At 49.0% G+C, this 27,438-nt stretch overlaps 9 protein-coding genes across 9 annotated transcripts; 3 read left to right on the forward strand and 6 right to left on the reverse strand.

Moving 5' to 3' along the window:
- Window positions 1–276: 276 nt before the first annotated feature.
- FIESC28_11052 (uncharacterized protein) lies at window positions 277–1,448 on the reverse strand (the record flags this gene model as incomplete). Its single annotated transcript, XM_031165182.1, has 4 exons — window positions 277–936; window positions 991–1,015; window positions 1,064–1,216; window positions 1,276–1,448. 4 exons carry the CDS (start codon window positions 1,446–1,448, stop codon window positions 277–279), a joined length of 1,011 nt encoding a protein of 336 aa, XP_031010734.1.
- Window positions 1,449–1,821: 373 nt separating this feature from the next.
- FIESC28_11053 (uncharacterized protein) lies at window positions 1,822–3,149 on the forward strand (the record flags this gene model as incomplete). Its single annotated transcript, XM_031165183.1, has 2 exons — window positions 1,822–2,397; window positions 2,451–3,149. The coding sequence occupies 2 exons, from the start codon at window positions 1,822–1,824 to the stop codon at window positions 3,147–3,149; spliced, it is 1,275 nt and encodes a 424-aa protein (XP_031010735.1).
- Window positions 3,150–4,686: 1,537 nt separating this feature from the next.
- Window positions 4,687–5,448, forward strand: FIESC28_11054 (uncharacterized protein; the record flags this gene model as incomplete). The annotated part of the gene is made up of 1 exon (XM_031165184.1): window positions 4,687–5,448. The coding sequence occupies one exon, from the start codon at window positions 4,687–4,689 to the stop codon at window positions 5,446–5,448; it is 762 nt and encodes a 253-aa protein (XP_031010736.1).
- A 174-nt stretch (window positions 5,449–5,622) lies between these two features.
- FIESC28_11055 (uncharacterized protein) lies at window positions 5,623–7,320 on the reverse strand (the record flags this gene model as incomplete). Its single annotated transcript, XM_031165185.1, has 4 exons — window positions 5,623–6,319; window positions 6,374–6,775; window positions 6,841–7,008; window positions 7,058–7,320. 4 exons carry the CDS (start codon window positions 7,318–7,320, stop codon window positions 5,623–5,625), a joined length of 1,530 nt encoding a protein of 509 aa, XP_031010737.1.
- A 2,114-nt stretch (window positions 7,321–9,434) lies between these two features.
- FIESC28_11056 (uncharacterized protein) lies at window positions 9,435–11,350 on the reverse strand (the record flags this gene model as incomplete). Its single annotated transcript, XM_031165186.1, has 7 exons — window positions 9,435–9,666; window positions 9,925–10,091; window positions 10,147–10,221; window positions 10,373–10,488; window positions 10,585–10,922; window positions 10,983–11,124; window positions 11,170–11,350. 7 exons carry the CDS (start codon window positions 11,348–11,350, stop codon window positions 9,435–9,437), a joined length of 1,251 nt encoding a protein of 416 aa, XP_031010738.1.
- Window positions 11,351–13,255: 1,905 nt separating this feature from the next.
- FIESC28_11057 (uncharacterized protein) lies at window positions 13,256–14,218 on the forward strand (the record flags this gene model as incomplete). The annotated part of the gene is made up of 1 exon (XM_031165187.1): window positions 13,256–14,218. The coding sequence occupies one exon, from the start codon at window positions 13,256–13,258 to the stop codon at window positions 14,216–14,218; it is 963 nt and encodes a 320-aa protein (XP_031010739.1).
- A 767-nt stretch (window positions 14,219–14,985) lies between these two features.
- Window positions 14,986–16,440, reverse strand: FIESC28_11058 (uncharacterized protein; the record flags this gene model as incomplete). The annotated part of the gene is made up of 3 exons (XM_031165188.1): window positions 14,986–15,349; window positions 15,409–15,514; window positions 15,660–16,440. 3 exons carry the CDS (start codon window positions 16,438–16,440, stop codon window positions 14,986–14,988), a joined length of 1,251 nt encoding a protein of 416 aa, XP_031010740.1.
- Window positions 16,441–17,010: 570 nt separating this feature from the next.
- On the reverse strand, window positions 17,011–18,117 carry FIESC28_11059 (uncharacterized protein; the record flags this gene model as incomplete). The annotated part of the gene is made up of 4 exons (XM_031165189.1): window positions 17,011–17,088; window positions 17,144–17,853; window positions 17,906–18,000; window positions 18,056–18,117. 4 exons carry the CDS (start codon window positions 18,115–18,117, stop codon window positions 17,011–17,013), a joined length of 945 nt encoding a protein of 314 aa, XP_031010741.1.
- A 725-nt stretch (window positions 18,118–18,842) lies between these two features.
- On the reverse strand, window positions 18,843–19,557 carry FIESC28_11060 (uncharacterized protein; the record flags this gene model as incomplete). Its single annotated transcript, XM_031165190.1, has 2 exons — window positions 18,843–19,344; window positions 19,403–19,557. 2 exons carry the CDS (start codon window positions 19,555–19,557, stop codon window positions 18,843–18,845), a joined length of 657 nt encoding a protein of 218 aa, XP_031010742.1.
- Window positions 19,558–27,438: the final 7,881 nt, after the last annotated feature.

A 27,438-nucleotide genomic window follows, 5' to 3' on the forward strand; every position in this document is an offset into this window, starting at 1 on the left:
AAGTATTTCATCTCTTATGCTCGCTGCGGCCAATTCGTCTGATACCTTGGCGACCTGAGTTGTTGCTGGGGGACTGAATCACTAAGTTATCGAATCATGGACTGAATCAATGCCTGAGTTTTGGAGTCCTCGAATCACTGTTCCTTGACGACAGGCTACATACGATACTGTGAGACAATTATAAACGTTAACCCGTAGAATATACCAGACATGGGAGACAAAGGCCCACGAACGCTTACTCCAGATAACGCCAAACTAACAAAGCGAATATAAAGATCATGGTATTCGCTGTCCCATTAGCATATTGGCGTCCCACAGTAACACTCTCTCATCCCAGCCAACTGTAGCTACCCAACCACCCATGCCAAACAGACACCAATCAACTCCTGTAACGAACTCGGTATGCCGATTCATGATACCCATCTGAGTACCTATTGAAGGTGCCATCATTGGACCCTGTGGTTGTTGTTGCTGCTGCGTCGACCCGTCGTTCCATAAACGCACCGTCATATCGTAACTGGCACTGATGAGAGTATCGCTTGAGTGAGGACTCCATGCAAGTCGTCGAACAGCATATTCATGACCCTGCATAACAGACATGGGACCACCACTGGGATTCCGTATGTCAAAGGTTCGCAGAACTCTGTCTACACCACCTGTAGCTATGACCGTATCTCTGTACTTGTTCCAGTCGTGGGTGAGGATCTCGGCTGGTGCAGAAGCACCAGGCGATGGTTGAGGCCCTGACGCATGGACGGGTATTGTCGCTGTGAGATGGTACTTGGCCGATGATGGTGTTCGGAGGTCGAAGATGCGCAGGTGAGAGTCGGAGGACACAGCGGATATCAAGGCGGGGCTGGAAGGACAGAAGGAGGTGCTGTAAGTGCAAGTTCCAATAGGAAGCGTCTTTATCGAGTGGTTGCGTGTCGGTGACCACTATAAAGAATTAGTCTTTGGATTCCTTTGTGAATTGAATGCGACTGGACGTACGATTTTGACTGTACCGTCCCAGGAACTGGATATGAAAGTATCTTTAGTTATAGGGTTCCAGCAAACCGAGAACGTTTCTCTTTTGTGTTCATGGAAGTTCATAACGGGGAAATCGTTGACGCCCAAATCGAAAAGTTTCAACGATCCATCACCGCAAGCGACAATCATCTGGTTCTCATTGATCTCAGACCAAGCCAAATCGTACAGCGCATCGTTTGTATCGAACCTGCGACACAGCCAAGTCAGTCTCTGCCCAGCATTTCAACATCCTAGAACATCGCATACGTTTTCTCAACTTGAACGCCCTGCGCTGTTAACGCAAGCGCAAATACGCGACCATTGCCTACAATGCCAAAATTGGAAGATGCCGCGACGGCGATTCGAGAGTCGTAGTATGGGGAGTATTTAACGGCATAGGGATTATACCCTTGCGTTCGATATTCTAGCATTGCAGCCATGGTGCCGGAGGGGAGAACAGGCGCGTTTATTATGAGTTGTATTATGGTAGAGCGAAGCTACGGTAGACAATTGCTTGCCTGGGATTGGAGAGCTTCCCCTCGAAGCTACACCTACTGACATGTGCCTCGGTTTCGGGAACCACACCGGGCCGCGGGGCAGGTGCTGAGTATAGGTCTAACCGGGGTCTGCGTCATGAACGGGGCTATCGACCAACTGAAAGCACTTAATGAGTATCACGTGCTTTCGTGTCTTGTAATTTACGAGTGTCGCGTTACTCTGCTACCCCTTTCCCTTTACTATCACGATATGCTGGTTACGTGCCAAGAATTTACTGCCAGCAGGGATCGCATATGACGTTACGCGATTGAGACTATGAGAGCTTTCTTGACACGCCCAAAACGGAAAGCATCTCCAGAGCTGCGATCACAAAACACGGAACCAGAAGAGTCAACCGAAGTCAAGTTGGCACTGTTGTCGTCTCTGCATCCACAGCTCGATCAAGAATACTTGCTTGATATCTTACTGGCGCATGATGGATCCGTCTGTGAAGCATCAGCGTCACTTAAAGTCCAGGTCCCTGTGAAGAAGGGTCCCCGGGTCGTTGGATACCAACAATCCTTGAAACAATATACCTCCTCGACAAGTGACTCTAGTACACCTACTAAGAAGAAGCTCAAGTCTAAAGCGGGAAGTACTCTACATCTTTACGACCCTGAGGACGTAGCTGAGCATACCCCATGCACTATTATCCATAACTTCCTGCCTCCTGAAGAGGCCAACCTCTTACTGGAAGAGCTACTCGAAGAATCAAAAACCTTCGAGAGAATCACATTTCAGCTATTCGAAAATGTAGTTGCTAGCCCTCACACATCTAGCTTCTACGTTGAAAGTTATGATGAGATTCAGCGTCAGAAAACAGAGTATCACTACAATGGTGGTCGGCTCACGGTAGATATCCACATGTAAGACGTAACATGGAGCATTTGATTAATCGTATGTAGGATGTCCGGCGAATCACACCTCAGCTTGTCAACGTGAAGCCAAAAGTACAAGAAGCTGTCAACGCTGAGATTCAGAAACGAATCAAGATTCGGTATCCTGGCGGCAAGAAGTTGAAATATCAATCCCCGAACCCTTGGGTTCCAAACTCGGCCTTTGTCAATGCCTATATAGGTCCGCAGCAGAACGTGGGCTGGCATAGCGATCATCTGACATACCTTGGTCCAAGAGCTGTCATCGGATCGATTTCTTTGGGCGTTGCTCGCGAGTTTCGTGTCAGAAGAATACTTCCCAAGGACAACGATACCAGAACTACCGAGGACCAAGACGCAGAGGGTCAAATATCGATTCACCTTCCCCACAACTCGCTGCTAGTAATGCACGCTGAGATGCAGGAAGAATGGAAGCACAGCATTGCACCAGCATTATCTATCGATCCGCATCCTATCTCAGGAACAACTCGTATCAACATCACGTACCGAGACTACCGCGCCAACATGCACCCCAAGCTCACGCCCAGATGCCATTGTGGGCTACCGTGTGTGCTAAGGGTTGTGACGAAGAAGAAGGATAATTTTGGGAGATACTTTTGGATGTGCTATGCTAATTCTCCGGGGCAAGAGAATTGTGGTTTCTTTCAGTGGGCGGAGTTTGATGATGATGGGAATCCTCTGTTTAAGAAGAAGTTGGGTAACGCGTAGCAATAGCTGTCTTCCCTCTTGTAACGATTCAACGATCACGAGGTTTTGGAACAATGCTGATGACCGAATATATTCATGAGTAAATTGATAGTAAAATGATAGTATTGTATGTTCGTTTCTCGTAGAAGTGCTGACTCTGGGCACGTGAAAGGCAATAGTGGGTTACTGGTGGTGTGTAGCTGGGCTGTGAGTATTCAATACACTGGATATTTTAAGAACGTTTTGCTTGAGGCACGTTTAAACACATGCGTTTGAAATTAAGAGCGTGAATTTGCCCCTTACATAAGAATTGAACGATCTCTTCTTTTGCAGCAGAGCGTAGACTTCAGCTTCCAGAAAGTTCACACGCAACCACTCCCCCAAAGCGAGGTAAGTAAATAAAGAAGGACTTATCGCGACACTCTTGAAGAACCAAATCCTGGAGTTTTATATTAAGTTTATTAAAGTCCACTTTAGGCTAATTTGACGATCTGGTATCAAGATGAAACTGAACTGGCCCTTCACCCGCTCTATGAGCTCAACTTCGTGACTGCCGACACAGTTGGCAGTAAATAATCTTGTCAGTACAGCTTAGCATCGAGATCAGACCCAAGAATCCGGTTTAATTGTCTTAGATCTTCTTGATTTGCCCCGCAATAGCCGCAGATGCCTCTATTCATGTGACTTTGCCGCCCTCGTATCCAACTTCATATCTGATACTAGCGCACTCGTCTATTTGTAGCTTCGAAAGTTGCTTTACGATAGCATTAGAGAATTTCGAACACTTTTTGCTCTAATGAATTTGTGTTTTTCAAGGCAGTGGGAGACCAGCGACTGGGTGAAATGGGCACCTGGGACATATTGATACTCTTTTAAAGGCCCGTTGGAGGTTTTACAGGTTGAGGCTGGCCACCAACCCTTCACGCTATCTAACAGTTGCATCAAGAAACCAAAGTCAAGAATTGATTGGTTGATGCTGTCCAGTAAAAGCGACTTTATGTACAAGTTATTCCCAAGTATTTTAACCAGTTGATCAACAACAAAGCTGAGGGCTTAGATTCTATCATGCTACAGGCTGCACGGTCAAAACAAAGCAGTACACACGAAGGTTATTGAAGTTCTTTGTACCTATGATCTGACTTTAAATTTGATTAATGGTTGTCGCAGAAATACTGGTTCAGAGGTTGTCTTAATAACGAACGGATATTGCTTCCGATTGCCAAGACTCAGGTGGGTCGTTCTTTCCGCTGTCAGACATCCGTCCGCTCAAGATCAGCCACTGGGATTCTGTCAGTGTCATGGCCCCTTCCCATTAGGAAAGTCAATTTCAACCTCACCTCATCCCAACTTCGTCTCGTCACAAGCCCGTCCGTTGTTTTGGTCCAGAGGAACCTGCTAAAGCAATTCTTTCCTTACAGACAACTCAACGCAACTTCTCAAGGAGTGGGTGAAGAATCTGACGTCATAAGCAACTTCAACAAATTCTTCTTCATCTTCCTGAGCTGTCAAGAAAGGACACAGCATGTCGGAACTTAGCTTTCCTGCCTCCTCGGCAGCCATGCTAGAGGCCCGTCTACCACCGACTACGGCATCTGAGCCTTCGTCACGACCTTTCGTGACTCTGACTTTTGCTACCTCGCTCGATTCTTCGCTATCCTTGGCACCTGGCGTCCGCACTCGACTTTCTGGGCCTGACTCTAAAGCCATGACGCACTACCTTCGTTCCCGTCATGTTGCAATCCTTATTGGCGTTTCTACCCTTCTGGCTGACTCTCCGGCTCTCAATTGCCGCATCAGTGGTGCTACGAGCCAACCCCGGCCTATTGTTATTGATCCCCATCTTCGCTGGATTCCTAGCCATGCAGACAAAGTCCTGGAAGTGGCGCGTCTTAACAATGGCCTGGCTCCCTACGTACTAACCGGAGTGGATGCCCAGAGCTTACCTACCACGAGTGTCGCAGTACTCGAGGAGCATGGCGGCAAATACATCCACGTACCTACCACATTGGGGCCTAATGGCCGAATGCGCTTCGACTGGCGCGATGTGTTTAACGCTCTACTTCACGAGAATCTTCCCAGTGTTATGGTAGAGGGAGGCGGTCAGATTATCAACTCATTGCTCGATCCTCGGTTTCACGACTCAATTGACTCTGTAATTGTTACCATTGCACCTACTTGGCTTGGTCAGGGAGGAGTAGTAGTGTCTCCAGACCGTCTTCAAGACCAAGCCGGAACCCCTATCCCAGCCGCGAGACTATCCAATGTCTCGTGGCATCCTTTCGGAGAAGACGTTGTCTTGTGTGGCACGTTGCACAGCTAGTGCCCAAAATTAGGCTCTATATACAATCACGCCTCCGCCTATACGTTCCTGACTGTATTTGCCTCTACCGTCCTTAAGCACAATGATGCCGCCTTCCTGTCACTGTCCATGAATGAGATATCAGAGAGGCTTTGAGTTCTCCGATGTTTTGATATTAGGTGCCGGTCATTTTGGTCAGACATGACCCATCAGCTTGATTTCCAAGCTTCGGAGAGGATAGTACGCGATCCCGGTGACGATAAAAGCCGACTCGAAGCCAATGTCGCCAATTTGCCGACCTATAGGTCCGGTGAACCATGGCGTGTCCATTGAAGGGACGACCAACCCAAGGCTGATGATTGAAGCACCAATGGCAGCCAGACCGGTCGGAAGTCTTCGTCCTTGATTCCATATCTTTGAGTCAAACGAGCTGTAGTCTTTGTTTCGGAAAACCACTATCTCTTCGATGATCACAGCGTCGAAGCATCCTGCCCAGTAGCCAATCACAGACAGGAAGTTTGTCAAGGACTCTTCCCATTGCGCTGCCGCATAGATGGACATTGGGATCATAATAGCCAACGTGGCGATAATGAAGAGAAACCGTGGTATCCTAGTGAAAATGGGAACAAGCATTTGTAAACACAAAGCGACCGAATAATAGCCCAGCACCATGTTTCCCACGATGCTCACTGCAAGCACGACAAGAACGAATTTGCCAAACCCACCAGCTGGTCGGAGCATCTCAGCCAGGACGCCGCCTATCCCGTAACCATCCCAGGCTGTTTGCCACGACTCGACATTTGGAATAGCACCTCCAATAGCAGCTCCGAGGATGAGCAAGGGCGTCGAAGGGATTAGGAAGCCAAGATATACGCAGGTAAATACTTTTCGCCTGTTACGCTGTCAGCTCGCTGCATCAATTTGTCGTGGAGGCATGAGCACTTACTTGGCTTCTTTGGGGTTGTGGTATACAGTGAAATCCGAGACGGTTCCTCCAAAGGTCATGAAATACCCTGCCATGAGACTCCCATACCCGATGACAGTCTTCACAGTTGCCGGGTCATGGTCAGCCTGGTCTACCAGATGCTTTCCACCACAGCCAACGGCAATAACTATGGCAACCAGATTTGGTAGCCACTGCCATCGCTGCCACAGATGAAGCGCTCGATAGCCCATGAAGGCGAGCAAGAAGCTGAGGATGCAGACAATGCCGATGCCTACATTGACGCTGATGTTGGCTTCTTCATTCACAGAAGCGATAGCCTGGCCGCTCACGATTGATCCAATGAGCGAGAACCCAGTTACCGTACCAGCATTAAGAAGTAGTGGTATGACACCGAGATATAAACTGCAAGAGTCGGACACATGCAGCATCAGCGGCGGTCTCCAAACGAATACAGGTCCAAGACTTACCCAAACGAGTATCTCGCTTGTATCATCTGCCGCATTCCCGTTTTGTATCCTCCTAGACTGATGAAGGCCGGGGGTAGGCATGTCACAATATTGAAGAAGATGATGATCAACGAAACATCTCGCAGACCCAAGCCGTATACGACCGTGCCGAGGGCTCCAGTGGGTAACCTTCTCATTGTCAGCTCCGGGAATATTGTCTACAGTTTCCGCAACTAACGGTAGAATGCATAGTAAGCAGGTGAAGAAGACTGTGAAGAGGTTACTGAGTTGCGTCTCAGTTCTTCCCTCTGGTGGTACTGGTCGAATTCCATTTTCCTCGACTCCCGCCTCAAGTAACAGCTTGTACCATTTCGAAAGAGAACTGGTTATTCTGTTCCCAGACTCTGAAATACTGTGCATGTTCTCGTCTCCCATGTTGGTTGTCGTGTTGATGGCTACATCGTGTTCGCGGTTTGCCTCTAGGTCCTTCTGCGCAGTCATTGTCTGTTCAGTGGCGGCTTGTGGTATTTGTTGTGTGATGGGGTAAGGAAGAGCGCGGCTCGCTGGAGCTCTCAAAAATGGATATTTGATACAGCCTTCAAATGCGGACCGCAGCAAACATGCTCATGAGCTTTCCGTCTTTCTGCAGTGCAATGCAGTGCATCTCACCCTACGAACAGCCCGCCACAGACTTGCTGGTAAACTGACAAAACTCACAGATCAAACCCCAAACTAGACCCTTAGCCTACAGAGCACAGGAGGTGTGCCAAAAACCAGGTCTGTCTCGTTTCAACCCACAATCGGATCCAGGGACGGGTTTAACTCGGATCTCTACAATGCATCACGACAATTCGGCTTTTGTTCCGATCACAGTTTGCTTGGTGTCTTGGAAGCAAATGTGACGAGCCAGTTGGATCCTGAAGCCGCCCTAGAACCTAATAAGGTTGGTTGTGCAACTCCCTCGGGGCTAAACCACTATGATCTTCTAGCTTCTCAAGGGATTCAAGTGGTTGTTTGATGAATATTCATCCGGTAAGACCGGCCCACACAACCACCAAAACAACGGCAGGGCTTTCTTCATTTGCATGCTTACCAACTACAATCCATCCTTGACAAGTGATCCTTCGGCGATCATCACCCTGCATATTACTGGTGTAAATGGCGGTACTACGGCCCGTCTAGGAACACATGCTTGGCAACGTTGTAGGTATGCATGTGAAAACGCGCATGCCAAATGCTTGCTAGGGCATCCAGGAACAGAAACCATATCGTGTACAATTGCTTTTGTGCGAAGGTATCCAGAATCTGACACGCATCCGGACGATCTTCTTCAATCGAGTCAAGCCAAGCACTGATACTGGGTATCCATTAATATATTCGGGCACTGCTATTGTCTACAATAGACTACCTGCATGTCGGATACCAAGGGAGGCACAGACTTACTGCCGTCGGTAGTAAAGCCTGATAACGGGGACAAACCAGACATGCTCCATCCTTGTTTGGCTGGCATAACCAAGCCCTGTCACAGTGAGTAGTTACGCGTCTCATGGATTATAATATACCATGACTCAAGAGCAACCACATAAGCTTCTGCTCCCTACTCTCGCTACCACGTACATCAATTCAGGCCCACTAAATGATGAACGGATCATAGATGTTAGGTCTTACAGGGGAAGCGGAATGGATGAGGTGTGCAGATCTGAAGCTTTAGTCTTGCTACCTACCTTGGTTGTCAAGAATTAGGAAAGAACACAGAGGAACACATCAAAGTACTTCTTCCGTATATGAATCCCTGGAAAGAGCACCAACTGGCTAGTCTATTAACGCCATCACTCGCGCTTTAATACCTATTCCAGACACTAGCAATCCTTTCGTTCACTGTAAGTTTAGAACGACAGAATGATATGACAGCTCATTTAAGAGAAAGCCTTGAAGCTAATAGCAACCCCTGCTAACTGGGCCCTGGATTTGCAGAAACTGCAGAATGACTAGTGTCAACAGAGTTGCAATAGCGCAAGAAATGTGATGCTGATTCCAAAAAGGTGCATCTCTCAATAAGAAATGAAGCGCCGCGCTTGACTGTAATAAGTTAGATCGCAATGGTAAGTCGAGGTGACGGCACACGACGTACTAGGTTCATCGGCCCAACTTGACGAGTTTGTTTCTGTAAATTTGCATGCTATGGTTTCTGGTAGAGATTGCTTTCTCACTATTCTCAGTTGGTATTGAAGAGTGCCTCAGCCTTGGAAGTTCGCGGTTTGATGACACAATCGAAGTGCTCCGGGTGACTGGTATCCGAGATCGTCAGTAAATTCGTCACCGAAGATGTTTCATATTGCCGAAGTGACAAGCTAGCAAGGAAGTAAGGTAGTATTTAAGGGACTGTGGGGTCGAGGCAGGGCAGGGATATGTCGTGGGGAGGGATTGACCGACCAGGTTCCACCATTGGTAAATTGAACTCGAGGCTCAATTGGTGTTCCATCTTGAGCCACCTTCTTGCAGAATTCCAGCGTGGAGAGCATTGTTGCTACCATGATCCAAACACTGTTGTCTGCCAGAAATCTACCGACGCAAACTCTAGAAGCTGCTGTTAGGAACCGCGACTCGGGCTTCAATTAGCGCTGGTCAAGCACGTACCGACGTCCGAATCCAAAGTTGCCGATGGGATATGGTTCGCCCCCGCCATACCTGTCAGGGTTGAAGTCTTGTGGATTTTTGTAGACCCGCTCATCATGCGCTATAGCATAGGCATTGGCGTAGACAACAGTTCTGAGCTTTGTCAGTACTTTCCCCACTTCATAGACATGGACGACGATCGTGATAGTATCAAAGAAAAGTGTTCTCACCCTACTGATTATTAGTCGTTTACACCTTACGAAAAGGAGGTGGATTTTGCCACAAATACCTTTAGGAATGAACATGCCCTGGTAAGTATCATCGCGAAGTGATTTGTGTGGGATCCCTGTGGTGAGTTAGATGTTGTGTGTTCCTAGATGCCCATCCCAGGAAACTGACCCAAAGGGGCCAACGGCGACCATCTTTTTCAGACAGACTGAGGTCAGCTTGCGGTGAACTGTTGGTAAATGTTTTGCAATTCAAACGCACCTGTAAGTCTCCTGCACGATGTGCTCGATGTACGGTAAAAGGGGTCGGTCTGAGAATCGAGGCAGTTTACCAGATCCAATCACAGCATCAAGCTCAGCTTGTGCTTTCTTTTGTATCTCGGGGTGAAGAACCATGTTGAGGATAAATATAACACAAGTTGCCCATGTCTGTGGGCAAAGATTTCAGTTTTCAAAATCAATCGTTATGGTCAAGTAAGCTCACCGTGTCTGTGCCTGCAATGAAAACCGCGCCTGCAGCTCCTTTGATATCGTCTAGAGTCCAATCTTGTTCACATCCCTGTAACTTATTGTAATCATACAGATGTAGTAGCTGGTGTGTAAGAGATGTGTTGGTTGAAGAACGACCATTGCGTGTCAAGAGTTAAGTCAACGCTTTGGTCGAGTATATGTGATGTGCAGAGTGTTTCATCCACATGCGATCGACTTACATGTTCAGCCAAGGCGGCAGCAAAGGGAACATCGTGTAATTTCGTGATAGCCCATTGCCATTGTCGAGCAAATCGCAGAGACCAGTCACGGATAAGCCAATCGGGGAGATAACGAACTAGACTCGGCCAGTTAGCAAACATACGTTGAACCCCTGTCTGGCAAACTGAGTTGCTGGACGAAATTGGTTAGACAAGGTACTGGGTACTCGTACCAAGGGGAACTAGGTCGACAACACTATTTGCAGGAACTCCACCATTACCGGTGGCATACATTGCATCGTTGGCAATTCGGATATACGGGTCGTCGTCACTTGTTACTTTGGTGCCATAGCTCACTTGCAAAACAATGGCCACCGCGAATCGACGCAGGGACTTTTCCCATGTATCAGGGGTTTCGATGATATCCTTCACCGTGTGGTGGGCTTCGTTCCTCTGCAGCTCATGCCATTTTCGAACGCTGGTGTTGCTAAAGGATGTCTGGAGGAACTTTCTGTGCATTTGCCAACATTTACCAAACGGGAGAAAGGTCAATGTCTTGCCCCAACCCATCCTGCCAGAAATCCACATGAGTACAATGCCATAGATTTTAGAGTCCAGGGGTCTCACTTACACTTCCAATAGAGTGAATCTGGGTCGGTCACTGAAATTGGCGCCCTTCTTCTCCAGAATGTCCTTGGCAAGCTCTGCACTGTGAAGAACAATCGTAGAGCGGCCCAAAGACCTGACATGGATGATATCCGAGTCTTTTGAAACTAATGTCAGTAGCGTCGCTTTAATTTAGAACGACGCAAACTCACTGTACTCTTTGGACCATCTTGAATATACTTTGGCGGCGTTCTCCTGGGGTATAACGCGGGTGTGACCAAGAAGAAATTCTGATGGAGGTCCGGGTGGTAGGGGAAGCTTCGGTTGAGAGTGTCTAGCCCAAAATAGTAACAACACCACAAAGAAAAGAGCCAGGCAAAATTGCTCTATCATGATAGGCAGTATCTTGTCGTGAGCGAGTCAAGCTGGTAATTGAAGAAGCGCATCCACGGGTTGTTAAGGAAGACGCAGAGCAAAGAGAAATGATTCGAAAGAAAATGACAGTTGAGCAAGCACTTGGCTACATCAATAGTCCCTTCCTTCAGTGAATCATTGTCATCCATCCCGTCAGGAAGGATCTATGGACCCTCCCACGGGAAGCCTAGAGCCACAACATACCTAAGGTCACTCCATTTCGGTAACAGGATAACACCCAACGCTCCTTGGCAGCTTCCTTGCACAGTCAGGCAGGTGCAACCAAATGGGCAGTCGCTTCTTAGGTGCCCAGGTAGTCCAGAGGGCTGTCTGCCTCGGGATGTCTACTTGAACCATTCCATCTCTTATGCTTCTACAGATACCAATTCATTTGTTTGATATCCTGACGCCCATCATCGGGATTTTCCCGAGACCCAGGTGGTGCAGTTTGTGGATATCAGCCTCCAAGATGCCCGCCCTTTACTACGCGACGATCATATTTAGTCTCAACAATTACTGTACGTCACCTGATTTGGTTGAACTACTGAGGTCTAAAGAGCTTCCCGTCTGCTAAAGACTTCGGTTCCATTGCATCGGGCCCAGACCCTAGACTGCCCTGTAGCTGCAGGTGACATACCTAACAGAACAACAAATCACTCTCCCATACTTCCAGCGGCGAATCCTTCAGACATCCTGGTGGTTGCTCATGGATAGATGGGTAATTTAGTGGGCTTTCTACGGGATCGACCGGGCACTTATTCGACGCAACCACGCAACGCATCATCAGCATGATTCCGCTCTCTCCCGCGCTGCTTTCCATCTTCGGATAGCTTCTGATCTAACAAAACGCTATCAGGAGCTGAGGTCCGAATCATCAGAGCCAAGGCAAAGTTCCCAAGGGCGCAAAACAGAGGTCCCCTGAGAGACGCCATTCATGATTTGGCTTTCCTATGGATAAGTGTCTACTGATTTGGTTGGCCTAGCTCAGCTGCTAAACAAGATTAGTGATTCTGCAAACCTTAGTTGCCGTTACCACCGTCGCTCTACACCAGGGGCCGTTACCTATTTCACTGGCTTTGGGCTATCGATCTTCGGTAAACTTCACTGAAATGAGACGAAGATGTGCTTCGGTGCCGACACTAAAGTGTGTAAACCGGCACTTGATCCAGGTTTTCCATTGGGCCGTCGGAGTAGGACCGTCGTCGTTTACTGTACTTCACGCGCGCTAATACAACGTGGGATTATATTGGGCCGCCCATCCGTAAAATCCATCGACCACCAAGAAAAAGTCCTTAGACTGGTATAATTTTACCTAACTGTGAAAGCCTCACATGCGCTACTTTCCGTGAGTACAGAATTTCTCGTAGACGACTTGCCCGACATGATCACCATCGCGTAACACCGTTGCACTTTCCTTATGGACGGATGGAAGTTGGCAAGATCACTCCACAACAACGTGGCTTGCACGGGCTTTCCACTTTCCACATGAACGGCGCTGCCCCTCTAACTACCCCTCTATGAGGTAGTTAGCCTTACTGGGGCAGGCGGGGTTAGTCGCACATTGCACCTGACTCTTGGACAAGACGACAAGTCATGGAATTCTTCACCGCAAATACCCAGCAACATCAATTGAATCAAACAATCCTCACGGCGTCATCACGATAGCTACTTGGGCACAGACATCCAAAGAAGCATTGATCTCTGCGAGTCTTATTTCGCTACGCGCTCGCCCTCTTACTCTTACACCCCTCAGGCTATCCACTCGCCTCAACTTTTTCGCAAACGGTTCAGTAATAACGTCTCCTCTCGTGGAAACGTCGCTTTGAAACCCATTGCCACCTTGCTCTTTTAGCCGCGGCAAACCGTCTCGAACTCTTTTTCATCATGGCTTCTCACGCTAGCGCTCCGCAGATTACGGTCCTGGGCTCTCTCAACATGGATCTCGTTTCCTACGTCCCACACCATCCCCTACCTGGTGAGACGCTCACTTCTACCCATTTCAACACTTCGCCTGGCGGTAAAGGCGCCAACCAGGCTGTCGCATGCGGCAAGTTATCCCGGGATTCTGACCTGTCAAACCCTTCGGCCAACGTCTCCATGGTGGGCGCCGTGGGTGCGGATCCTTATGGTACCCTCCTGCTTGACAGTCTTCGCTCTTTTGGCGTTGCTGTTGATGCAGTTTCCGTGCGCCAGGACCAGAAGTCTGGAATTGCTATCATTATTGTCGATGAGCCCTCTGGTCAGAACCGTATTATTGTGTCTCCTGAGGCCAACCATGCTCTTCAACCTGCCGACTTCGAGACTCTTCCGGGGCCCCGCCCTGACCTCCTCATCATGCAGCTCGAAATTCCTTTCGATACTGTCATGCAGGCTTTGAAGGTCGCTAAGAGGGATGGCGTGCCCGTTCTTCTTAACCCAGCCCCGGCTCAGCCCTTGCCTATGGATGCTTACGATGGGCTAGCCCATCTTGTGGTTAATGAGACCGAGGCGGCGATTCTTGCAGAGTGTGCTGAATCTGAACTCGATGACCTTGACGGTTTGAACCGTGTTGGTAAGGTCTTCATCGATCGCGGAGTCCACAATGTCATCATCACTCTGGGAGGTCGCGGCGTCTACTTCGTCAACAAGCAAGGCCAGAGCGCATTGCTTCCTGCCACTAAGACGTCTGTAGTGGACACTACAGCCGCCGGAGACACCTTTGTTGGTTCTTACTCCCTGGCGGCTGTAGCCGCCCGAGGTGGCCAGTTTGATATCGAAGCCGCCGTCGCCACGGCTAATCGAGCAGCTGCCTTGACTGTTGCGCGCAAGGGCGCCCAGATCTCTATTCCGTGGAAGGACGAACTATAGTCAAGGTAGTGCCAAATTTTCTTTCATAAATAAACCAACAGAAACAATCGATTCGGATCCCACTACGTATACGGACCTTCCTGCTCTGCCTACTCTCTAAAACCATGTCGCCCAACCCCATTTACTTGTCTCTTTTCTACCTTTACCACGGGCCGGAGTCGCTGTTCGGCGTTCTTTATTGTCCTCGCGCATTGTTTCACGGTTAATTTCCCCATTTTGAGCTGGTGTCGACAAATACGCCATCGAGGGGAATAGCCCCCTCAGAGTCTCGACCCCTACCAGTGACCGCCTCTTCCACAACGTGCTGATGTCAGATTCTCTCGAAGAACTTCTTTGACCCCGGAGAGAAGAAAACTTGGTTCCATCGTGGGAGAATTCCGCTTCTCTCGATTGTGTGGAGGCTGGACTGCCTGCCCCCATGTCCCTGTCGAGCCTCAGCGCCAGCGGGGCTTCTGGGTTCTTCCTCGTTGTGCAAGTTGACACGTAACTGCCACATCTGGAAGAGTCTTCTCTTGTTCCCTGTCGGGAGCGGGAACGCGATCGAGATAGCGTTGCTATGTGATCAAGCCTGACCTTGTCGCGATGCCGCTGAAGACTTGCGTTTCTCTGGGGAATAGAAGGAGTGTGCCTATAACTCAGAGGGGTTTGTATCTGCGTTCTCGGCACCTCATTATCCGGCTGATACTCAATTAGCCGATACCTCTATGAAGACTAAAGTGACTTACAGCAGCAATTCGTCTTAATACCTCCCTCGCGTTTGTGGCACCCTAGTGTCTCTCGATCAGTGGTAACAACGGATTGGGCTCTGAAACTGGTGCAGGAGACCAAAGTGACATAGCATTGTGTACTTTGACAGAGGCCGTGGCCACTGTCTCGATCTTGCTGTTCATGGTGAGCGTCTCGCCGCTCATGCTTCCCATATCGTGAGATTCTGGAAAGGCTGAAAGGCGATGTGACATTCGCACCGTCATATAGCTCACGGTAGAGTCGCCGAGCTCCTCTTCGAGTGCTTCTATCAAGTCATCAATCTCTTGGGATGTATATTCTTGTCTCTCTTTTTGCATCCCTTTAGCGACATGGACTCTTATCTTGACTAGAAGGAAGATACTGGATCCAGGGTCCAGGCGGTCACTGTTGGCTGGTCAGCGAGCGCTTCTTTCAGTCCGTGACTCCTTTTACTCTGCACTTACAGGGGAAACGGCTGTTCTTGTAAAATCCGAACGATCGACGACCGTTCTGTGGGTAGGACTTGAACATTCAGATCGCGAAGGCAGTCATGCTCAGATGGCTTTTCAACTATGTTCTCCGTGAGTACTCGATCATTCTAGGGCAGTTCTTTGGCACCCACACTCGTGGTCGTCTTGGGTCAAGCCAGCCAGATCCATGAATAGATCGGGCCTCTCCTAACGGGCTCCTGGCTGGATATTCCTCTCTGGCGTACGCCTAGGGGTAGCCGAGATCTCAATAGCTACCCAAAACGTGTCACGGCCCGCCTCGATAGCGGTCACTTCCGGTGTAATTTTGATGTTTGGTGCCTGGTAAGATACCTCCATCGTACGCGGCAGGGTGGTGAAGCTATCAAGTGGTGATGACGATGATGGAAAGTGGCTTCCAGGGGGTGAAAGATACTCTGTTTGGCCTATTGTACGAGACGAAAAGGGCAACTCTTCCTTGAGCATACAGTCTCTGTCATATATGTTGCTCAATGGTGGGCGTATCATGGCAGGGCGTCGCATCTCGTATGCCGCCGGCAAAGTATTGCATGAGAAAGGAGATCCTGAGCGGTTCTGGTCGAGCTGTGCCCTCGTATGTACCTGTGCTTGTCTCTTCTTCTTGACTGATAGTTGCGTCGAAGGTGTGGCTCCAATAAATCGAGGCGAACTACCATATTGCGTCCCGTACTTGGCCTCATGCATGTTTCGGCTTGTATAAGCATTCGGGGTCGAATTGTTATTGAGTGTCCTCACATTCTCTTTTCCTGTAGTTGATGGCTGTGTGTCAACCTTTCGTCTCTTGGCAACCGTCAGTGGCCCGTCTCCTTGGAAGCTTTGGCAGTGCTTCATGCTATTGTATTTGAATGAATTTTCTGCATGCTGGGTATCTTGTCGCAAGTTCTCGTTATATCCCGTAACTCTGAGCGGACTCGGTTTCTCGTGTAAAGTTGTACGGTCAAGGGTATCCAGATCCACCCAAAAGGGGAGGTCGTAGCCACGGGTCGTCATTGTATGTGCAAGTCTTTGCCAGTAAGATCGATTTACAATAAAAAGCTGTCCTGCTCAGTCGTTCTCGTGCGAGCAATCTACTTCTTTCGATGTGTTGCTTGATGGTTGGATACTGGCAGTAGCAAAAATGTTGTAGGCTGGACAAATGACAATCTGATATCTCTGCTCAACTTAACTCGGGCGTCGACAATGATTCAAATCAATGAAAACCCGAGAGATAGAATGGAAGCATTATTCATACAAAAAGCAGGAAGATGATAATGTCTTTGAAGAAGGAATGTTCTTTGTAATGGTTCTAATGGAGGGGACGGAGCCAATATCTTGGGGGTATCAGAGTTGCTCCTGCGGTGTGAGAAATCATAAAAGCAATCCGAGAAGCAACTGGCAGGCTCGACATGAGAGTTCATTTCACCACTCTTTCCTCATCTTACAAAATAATACTATCAGAGCAACACACTAACCCGTTTACGTTCAATCGCTCAACTATCCGAGTAAAAGCCCATCAATGAAAAGTTAACCGCCATACAATTAGAACAAGGCATATAGCCATCCTATAGCCCTATCCGACATCTAAATCTGACCGAGGGTTCGGCGAAGATTGTCCTTTACCGAATCGATATCGGTATGCTCCATCGCAAGGAACTTGATCTGTTAAAGTTAGCAAAGTCCCTATCTCAATATAACAGTAACAGCATAAACTTACCAGGTCGTCCGACATTTTGGTCTCGCCGTAAAGAACGGGCTCTGATAAACTAGAAGAAACATTCTTCTTGACTCGATCCTCCCACACCCCATCCCAATTCCATTCTCCAGGCCGTCTCGGTGTTGCAGATTTCGTATTCTCTGTAGCTTGTTGCTCATCCTCCTTGCTGGTTTGTCCTTCTTCTGTTGTCTCATCCTCTACGAGCTTTCCTGTTGCTTTTCGGTGCGTCCTCCATGCGTGCCATGCTCCTGGGTTTCCTGCTGCTGCAAGGGGTACTGAGTCTAGAACCGCTTCGTCGTCAAAGGCGCTGCGGATGTAGTGTAGGACTTCATAAGCCGAAACACTCTTGTGCCCAGTGCGCATGTATGCGGGTGTTTCTTGTACTGCTGGTGTTGTAGAGTTGCTTGCACCAGCGTCGGGGCTTGTTAGGCGCTGTTGGTCGGTATGTCTCGCCTCTGCCATGCTCCGTCTACCTCGTCCGAACCAATCCGGGAAACCATGGCGCAAGCTGAATCCTCCGGGTGGTAATCTCTCCTGATCCGATGCGCTCACGGTGCCGCTTTCTTGGATGTCGGTTGTGTACATGTATGTTGTTAAAGGTGTGATAAGAGGATGGAACATGTCAGTCGTGAAGACGACTAGGGGCGGAAGCTGAGGATACGAGTCGGGGAAAGATATTTGAAATCTGAGTATGGCAGGGCAGTAGGGTCCTATCATGACTGGTCAGTATCGCGACATCGACACTGCTATAGTATCGCTTACCTTTGCGAACAAAGAGTACGCCGGACCAGAGTGTGGCATCTCCTGGGGTGAGACTAACAAACATGCCCTCGGGACAAGCCTGCTTGAGTCCAGCGCTGGAGTTTGCTGTTAGCTGAGACCATTGCGCAAGTGTTAGTCGGCGTAACGAACAATTCGGAGAGGAGCTGCTGTTTGCGCAGCGAAGGCAATGCGCTCATATTTAGAGACGGCATTGTGGATTAAGCCAATTGACTATAGAGATTATGGTGTACTTTAACAAGAAGGGGGTCGGGATGCCTGGAAAGGGACAGGAAATGCTGATACTGAGGTTGCAATAGAGCTTTGTGGTTGTTTAGATGATGGTACATGCGCCAGCTTAGGAGCTATGCTTTGCGATCTGGTAGGCGGTGAAGCTAATAATCAACCGACAGCGGGGTACCTTTAGAACGTTGAAGTCATGAGGAGCTGCAAATGGGCGTGCGAACGTATAAACCAATATGAAATTTCCTTGAGAATAAGTTAAACAAGATTGGCTGTTGATGTACCATCTTGGAATCCGTTTGGTTGTAAAGCAGATCATGACAGCTCTTTACAAGTACTTATCCATTGTCATGACACCACTTCCACAGGCGCTACCCTATACTCCCTCCAAAGTTTCTGCCATGGGGATAATTGCTAGTCGCGATCCATGGCGGGGTCATGCCAGAGGGGTAATTATCCAAGATCACAATCATGCCAACGAGAAATATCTCTATATTCAAGTCTATCCTCCAGGATTACTCCACCTCATTGAGACTCGTAATCATAAATCGTAGCATAATCTCAGCTGTGAAAAGAAGCCGCAAGATGCCACCCCACATATGGTCTAGGTATTCCCTAAACACGAATTCCCATCATAAAACTTTTTGTACCATGCCTCGCAAACCGGAAAAAATGAAAAGAAAAATACATGAGGTCCTTATCGTCCGAGGCGCTGCTCGATCTTGGCCTTCTCCTGTGAGCGGATGGTCGCCAGGTCGTCCCTGGTGGCGTTGTATGAGGCTGTGACTTGGTTGAAAGGGTTGTCGGGGTGCTTCTCGAACTCCTTTCGGATTCTGGTCTTTCGTTGATCCAGACGCAGACCGACACCGCTGCCGTCCTTCTTCATCTCGTCGAGTCGTCGCTCCTCGTACTTGGCGTATGCGGCGGGGTATCGTCGCTCGGGATGTCGGTCGACCTTTCCATCGTCCTTGCCTCCTGTCAGAGACAGAGCATCGAGGGCGTTATCGATACCGGTGGCGTTGATGTCTGAAGGCTTGTCGTCGTCGAGTTGCGAAAGGTCAAGACCGCGCGACTTCTTGACAGGAGCCTTGCTCTTCTTGGGGCCCTTTGCGGGAGTGTTGGCATCATCCTCAGCCTCTAGAGCGGCCTTCTCGGCCTTCTTTTTCTCAGCCTCAGCAGCCTTTGCGGCGGCTGCTTCCCTACGCGAAGCGCGTCAGTGACCTCGACAACCTACACCAGCATTTATCAGGTACTCACTTTTTGGCGTTGCTCTTGGCTCCCTTGTTCCACTTGTCGGCCTCGGCGGCTTCTTGACGAGAGTCCTCCGCGGCTTGCTTCTGGGCAGCTGCTTCTGCCTTGCGGGCATTGCCCGCAACCTTCTTGCTGTTGTCGCCTTTCTGTTTACCGGCCATTGCGAAAAGTTTCGGGAAGTGGGCGATTCAAGATGTGCGTATTATTGGGGTAAAAGAAACGAGCCTGTCGCAAATCGGAATGTTAGTCGGCTATTCAGTGTGATAAGAAATGTCGAAATGGGTTGTCGAGGTATTTATGGTGCTGTTCACTTACTTTTGTCTGGTAGGAACCTAAAGATTGAAAAGTTGCGATGTCGTAACTAACGTCGGAGTCAGAGTGGAGGGTGGTGCCCAACCGATGACGGATTGGATGCCTGGAAACCCTGAATAATCGGATCGTACAGTGTCAGAATGTAACTGTTTGCGTACTGTGTTTGAATATCATCTTGGACACTGATGTCGATTCAGTAAATTGGGGGCAAAAATGCGTTGATTCTATAAAACTGGATAGAACTGAAAACAAAATAAGTTATTTATGAACATAGAAATTCTATGCGCAAGAGAAAGCATTATAATGAGAACATCAACCCGTTATCGACTTAGCTTTGTACTCTGGGCATCATTCGCAATGGCTCCATCCAGGTCAAACCATGGTTCCCTTATGAAGACTTGACCGATATATCGGAAGATATCTTTTAAAGTTTCCCATTCTGAGAGATGCGGAAAACCTGAGTTTCGCTGCCTAAACCGTAAGTATTTTGGCCCTTCTCAGCAATTCTTGTATGCAACAGTTGAGGTTGTTCAGCAACTGCTGGCTGACCAATACAATCCTCGGTCGTTTCCCAATAGAGTCATGTACGTCGACTCGAAAAGGAAATATTTGCCGCCATAATCCTTCGAGCCTCGACAATAACATATCATAACTTACATGCTCTCATTTGACTCCCTTGTACAACCACGGGATCACCGATAGACCTTGGCAGTTTGCGTAGCATCACATCAGCATCAGGTACGCTGCTCACCATCCTCGCTTACAATATGTCGTGGCAGTTTCTCACAGTCGCATTTCAGTTCGGCTCTGATGCGAACTGTCATGAGCGAATCAGAAGCTGGCATGCTGTGAGACTTGAAGGGTGTTTTGGAGTGTCTTCGGAGGTACAAAGACACAATGACAAAGAACGTTCCCTGGCCATGACAATAGCAGCGACGTGCATCAATAGTCGAAACAGGTTGCTCACATGCCAACCTTCAGCCTCAACACAAAGGACGCTTGACATGGGGGTTTGGACCGAAACGTCGTGTTACACAACGTCGGACTCTGTTAAGAGCCGTTGACAATCGGAGAGAATAATGAAGGCAACAGAGTCTCTGTAGCACGGAGTTAACTTTGGGTAACCCACGTCACTCCAGCATCACCAACTACGCGCTTATACCGCTCCGGTTGCCAATCAACTTTTGGCGTTTCAGAGACGACTATTGCCTCGCCCTGTCACCAAGCGTACTGCAATCAAGCCACGCTGCCTTTGGCAATAGTATTGTGAATGACAGTCTTTGACCATGTCCGAGTTGTGGTTGGTTACAATCGGCCCGTGACAACACCATCATATCCCCTCTCAGTAATGTTTCTGACCTTCTATGCCTCTGTCATGCAGCTCCCGAACCGCGGGATCGGGACGGTGGACGGGCCCGATCACCCAAATAGGAATTGTTCTCTGAACGGGCAACCAACTCGGGTGCTGTCCCGTAAGCCGCGAGGCCCAAGGGCTCATGGCTCAAGCACGCAGGGCTGACCAGGTTGTTTTAGTCTCCTGCGTGACAACGAGACAAGATGGGCGTTGATTCCACAGGGTACGCTGAGGTCGTTGGAGCCGGGGATAACCCCCTGTATGGTCGGTCATTGACGAATGTCGTCTAAAGCCATTCGGAGGCAGCAATTCATTCCCTTGCCTTCCATGGAGGCTGACGAGAACACAAACTTGTGCTGACCGTACATGGGAGTCAAGTCTGTATCCGGTATGATCGGATATAGGAACCTGCTGAGCAGTATAGTATCTTGGCAGGATGGCGATGGCAACTCACCAATATCGGTTATAGTAAGCATATACCATGCTTCAGCCGCTCGTGATAATTAGGCATCCAAGGCATTTGCTTACGCAAACCCAGAAGCGACGCAGACCCTTGTGGACTTTATCCTCAAAGAAGAATATCCCAGAGATAATGCGACTTTCGACGTTGCCTCTTTGCACCAACATGAAGATAAGGCAATCCGGATCATGTACCCGCGGCATTAGGAGCGGGATTATCAAACATTACTCCCTGGTCTCCCTTGAGATTTCCATTCAAACCTTGTCAATTTGCAACCTCGACGTCAAGACTGAACATCGTACTGTATTTGTGCTCACCGACTGGTGAGACCTTAAGATACGTCAGATTCAACAAGACGAGGTTTCAATATCCCTTGGTCCGTTTTCTCGATTCGGTGAGCTGCATAGCAAACGAAAATACCAGGTCCGTTTGAAAAGATCCTTCCAATGCCGAAAATAGTAAAGAATCCTTGTCGTGCGTATTAACAATGGCGAGTCGCATCCGATTCCTTGTGTGACATCGAAAATGTGGCTTTATTCCCGTGTTCGTTTGGAGGCAAATCACAGAGTAGCGAGCGTAGCATAATAGCCAAGGGTTGTCCTCTCCTGGAAGGGTATGTCGCAGACTCATCAGGTGCTCAATGCTAGTCGATATGGGATTTGAGACCTTGAATGTCTTGTAGGTAGGGTGGTATGGGCTAGGTACCGCAAGTGTAGACCAGTTTCAGTGTCAAATGGACATTTGAAACATTTTATTCCCGTACAAGTTGACTCAATAAATGCATACTGACATGCTGATGTCAGTGACAAGAAGGAAGCGTGTGAGGATCGTGATCACTACTGCAACTGTGTCTGAGTATCACTCGCGAAGAGATACTCGAGGGTGCAAACGGCATAGCTTGATCAAGGCACAGGAGAACCATGTTGAAGCCTGGAAAAAGCCGTAGGCGAGTTTTAGGGCGCTTACATGAGTCCCGAAAGAGCCACGAATAGGATCATATCGTACAGTAATATTTGTGGTTGAAAATGCAGACAGACAGATCGATGTATGCAGAGTTACATGCGTACGTGCCAAGTCATGCCGCCCGCAAACTCAGATGGTAATGAGTCGCTATACCTGTACTGTATCGTACTATCAAGGGTACGTTCGGCTGTGAGACTGTGCCGTGTCTGAGCCCTAGGATTATTGGCTTCACAGCCAGGATGTCCGTACACTGACAACTGTTTTCCCTTTGCACGCGAGACTGCATTTTGGAAGCGAGATGTGACGAATCACTCAGCCATGGTGCTGTAATGCACAATGCCAGGCAAGGTAAATCATGTCGTTCTCGACTTTTGTCTCAACTGCAACTGCAACTGCTGTCACCGCCGGTACAACAGCAGGACGCAACATTGAGCGAGCCTTGTTGAGGGCCCGGTTTCTTCACCTCTTTTCTTCACCCAAACACGGCTCACATTCATGGTCTTGCTCATGCACACCCATCCCATCCATGGTGATGATGACAGCGACAGAGCCGAAGCGAGCCCCATGCTGTGCAACGTCGGCTCTCAATCATAGTGTTGTTTGTTTTATGCGGGGGGCCGGTGAGATCTAAGCGCTGGCAATGGATGGATACTCTCGACTCTGTATGTAACGACAGTATGTACATACTGGATGGACCTAGTCTTTGATGTGCTGTTAGTAAAAAGCAGGGCAAGGCATCTGAGTCAAAAGCCAAGGCAAAAGACTCTTAGACAACTTGCAAGGGTCGCTCAGGAATGGATCGACAGCAAGGGACCTGGAGCACGACCAAGTGAGACACGACAGGGCAGGGCAGGGCAGGCCTCGTTTGAGTGAATAATTGCAAAGTGCGTCAAAAGTCAAAGCCGTTTTATGGAGAAATCTGCCATGTCTTGGTCTGGGCTGGTCGATGTAAGCTGGAGTCGGTGAAGTAGAACAACCTCACCGAGTCCAATAACGATGGCGTGTTTGATTAATTCACTGCCTCTCTATATGTATTGTTGTCGCCTCGGGGCAGGGTAAAACTAATGTATGCCTGCCTTGTTGTATACCTTACCTCCTCCATAATGGCAGCATCGTCCAATCGCGATGGGTAGATGTGCGGCGTAGGCGGGAAGAGAAGTTAGTGATCAAGGCTGCAGACGGGAGATTGCGAAGCCGAGAGTACGGGCAGAGGAAGGAACAATAATTACAGTACCTGCCTGGGTACAGTAAAGCAAAAGTAAAAACAAAATATGGGAAGGAGCGACCCGGTGATCTGGAACCGCCTTGCCTGCGAGTGCCAGATCATCAGCGAGATTCCCATGTGGAAACAGAAGAGATGAATGATGATGTCAGAGGCAGTCTAGTAGAACTAAAACTAAAATGCTGTAAAACATCCATACATTCTGCTCATCCACCTCCATCCATCGATATGTACAGTACGGTGTAAGTCAAACTATCGTGAAGTCGCACGGGGGAAAAAGTCAATGCATGGTGAACGGACGTCATCAACGAAAACGGTCTCGAAACACTAACATAGCCAACTGATCACCATGCCATGGCATCCATGACGGATAACGAGGAGAAGCGGGGCCATGCACAAGTCAAATCAAATGAAGACAAGACAAGTCAAGGTCGGGCTCTGTTTTGTTTGAGGATCAGGCTGTAACATGCAACAACAAAATGCAAAATGCATATTGGATGCATATGCATACAAATAGATGGTCGGTCACAAATCAAGACGAAACTTTACTGGGCAATCGTATCAAAGACCCTTACTGTAAGCTTTGTCTAGCAAATTAGTTGCATTTTCACCACCAAATAATAAAACGAAACCGGTCAAGATTGTCCTTTACCCGCGCCCAAGGTTCCACTATTCTATTCCACTGAAGCAATCTATCTCCAGGTTCAGGCTCTTTGACTCTCCCTTCGCAACTCAACTTGTGACTTGTCTGCGAACTATTGGTACTTTGAACGAATGGTGGAGAGCAGCACTGCAAGGAGTTGAAACTTTGGCAGGTATCCGTACCTTATGATACAGTCATCATCGTGACCGACTTGAGCATCATATCACATAACACCAGATGAATCACCATCATCATCGTGTCACTAATAAAGTTGAAGGAGAGTTGGTACTAATAACGAAACAAATACAATATACAGCACTGTAGGTACGCGCCTACCTAGGATCTGTAACTTCTGCTTGCGGTCAAAGGGAGTTGGCAGTGCAGATCTAATTCGTCCGGATCATCCAAGCTTTGTTCCCCGTCCAGCATCCAGCATCCGAGGAGGATGGATGGCAGACGGTACCTAGGCAAGGCTAAGAGATGGGGGATGAAAATGGAATTGGAGATTGTCTTGATTAAATCACGAGATACAGAGCCGCTCTCAACTAAAAAAGCAAAATTATCCAGGTAGGCTGAGAACTTACAGTGTACCGAGAGGCCCCGTCTAGAGGCAGCTCCAATGAAGCAGAAGAAAAAAAAAGCCCGAGCCCAGGGAGGAGAAGGAAAAAAGAAATAACGAAATTACTGGCTTGCGGCTGCCATTTACTAAGCCCACACCCAGCATGGAAAGGGAAAGCCCCTCCATCCCTCTTGCTTCTTTCATGGTTCCACTCCACTTCCCACCATCCGCACGTTCGAGTTCGCAAACCCACGCTAATTCTAACCCTGGCCCCCTTTTCGAAACCTTCGAGAATTCCAACAAGAACCGGGGCGAACAGAGCGGTCAATTAATCCCTGCAGTCTTTTTTTCTCTCTCCCTTCAACACCAGCACCAGACTAGGACAAGGGTTGCTCACTGCCCCGGAAGCATCCCCCAGGACCACCAAGTACGGTACGTGCGTGTACGTGCTCAAGCTGACGCTACAGTAGGTAATGTACCTACGGTCGACGCCGAAGCCTTGCGGGGACATGGCAATCAACACGAGATGACGGATGGATCCTCTCATTTCTTCCACGAGGAGAGAACAATCGACGCCAAAAGCGCGCGCCGTTACGCAGAAGTTGAAGGCTCTACTGACTACTGTACACAGAGTACGTACATGCAGTAGTGTCGGTGTTGGTGCTGGTCCGAAAACGGCGTCAGAAGAATCAGGGCGAGCGACAAGTCAAATTTTTCAACCGTCATGCAGACGGCTGCATGCCTGCCCTACATACTGTAGTGATGGTGCTGCTGCAAATGCTATACTGCAAGTCGTACTCGTGGCTGTGACAGAGTGGCTCACCAGCAGTTATTACTTCATAGGGAAATACAAGACACCTTGTTCCCCTCCCTGCTTCCAGCGATCCGTTTGGATCGGGCCACCCGGCCTGCTGGGTTTGCTATCGTCTACACTCTTCTGAAACACCCTACGAGATTTTCTCATCCGCGCTCGTTTTCTATGCCTGTCTGGCATCTGCCCGCTGACTGCCTCACTTTTTTCTTAGGCAGGCGGGGGTCCATCTGTCATTGCGTAGGTGCAGTTCATAATACAGGTGCAGTAGTCTGCGACATGGGATGGGATGGGATGGCCCTCCCCTACCGAGACTACCTCATTTGTACCGTACAATCGACGAGATGCATCAGATCAACCCAGCCCACCGGGTCGCTTGTCCGCCGCCCCCTTTTTCCCCTGAGGCCAACGAGTCCGGCTCTTTTTTGTGGCCACTCGGCTTCTCCCCTTCAGCGGGGCGCCATGCGACAGGCTTCAAGAAAAGTAGCTTTCTAGTAGCACGAGACCTCCCGCGGCGTCTCGAGCTGTACCGGCAAACACTGCGATGATCCACTTCTACCAGTCCGGAAGCCAGGAAGTCCTTCCGGACTACACAAGGATTTCAAAAGGGAAGAGGTAGACATTGTTATTGGATAGTAAGAAGCGCCCGGACTTGACGATGACGACAGAAGATGTGCAACTCATCCACGGCTGACGCGACACCTTATCTTCGATGAGCGACAGCGAAGCCGAGGTCGCTCAATACTGGCTACAGCTCATGTGTGTGAGGCTCTTCGCGCACAACTCAAAATCAAGAAAGTCTCAGGCTTCACCGACGATATGACTCTAATATCTGCACCTTGACTTGCAGATGCAACACGGATCTGACACCTACCCGGCAGACGCCTGAAAGCGTCCACGTCGTCGGTACCCATTCGAGTCTATTTCAATCACCTACTGCACATCATGCATACAGATCAAAGGGAGCCGCGGGCGCGTGTGAAACAGGCGAGTGATACTGCACTATGCCGCTTCTGTGGCAGCCAGCCGCGAGCATTCAAGTGGGGGCCAGGCCTAGATTTTAGCCACTTCCTGTGCTACACAAGACGTATTCCGGGCTTGAATACGGATACACGCTGGCAAAAGCTGCCTGTTCCTCGTTCCTGGGTTTGCCCTTCCCCAGCCCGGCAGTGTTCAACTCGAACCTTGTTGCAGTGCCGAGATTCGGTCAATGGAAGTGGATTTGAACCTGGCCATGAGAGACGCAATTTCATACCGACTGCAGCAAAAGGGCGGCTCCCGAGTGGTGACAAGGCACGGGTGTACGGTACAGAACCGCATCCAGCATCTTTGAACCTGCTTGTAGACTAAAAAAGGCGATCTAAATTGTATCTTGTGGAGTCGGCTACACTTCCGGCAGTCTTTGTCGTTCGGGGCTTACGGCCCAGCGGGTTGGGTGCGAGTGGACCTCTTGACTGACTGACGAGCTCAAAGTCGAGTCAGAGATGGGTGCTACTCTGTACTGAACGAATTACTGACGTGGGCCACTGAGAAATGTACCCTACAGTTCATATGCCTGAAACCATCACCTCAGTTGTTCTATTTTCAAGCCTCAATCACCGCCAGTTTCGTCTTGATGCCGGCCTACATATGTGTGGCTTTCGCGCCGCAGCGCGGTTCCACGTGCATACGGTAGGCGAAGAGTCCGGTGCGGCATGGCGGTGACAATGTCTCGGGTT

The sequence above is a fragment of the Fusarium coffeatum genome (genome assembly GCF_003316985.1).
Source record: "Fusarium coffeatum strain FIESC_28 chromosome Unknown BRIP53273_contig_357, whole genome shotgun sequence".
NCBI classification, from domain to species: Eukaryota; Fungi; Ascomycota; class Sordariomycetes; order Hypocreales; family Nectriaceae; genus Fusarium; species Fusarium coffeatum.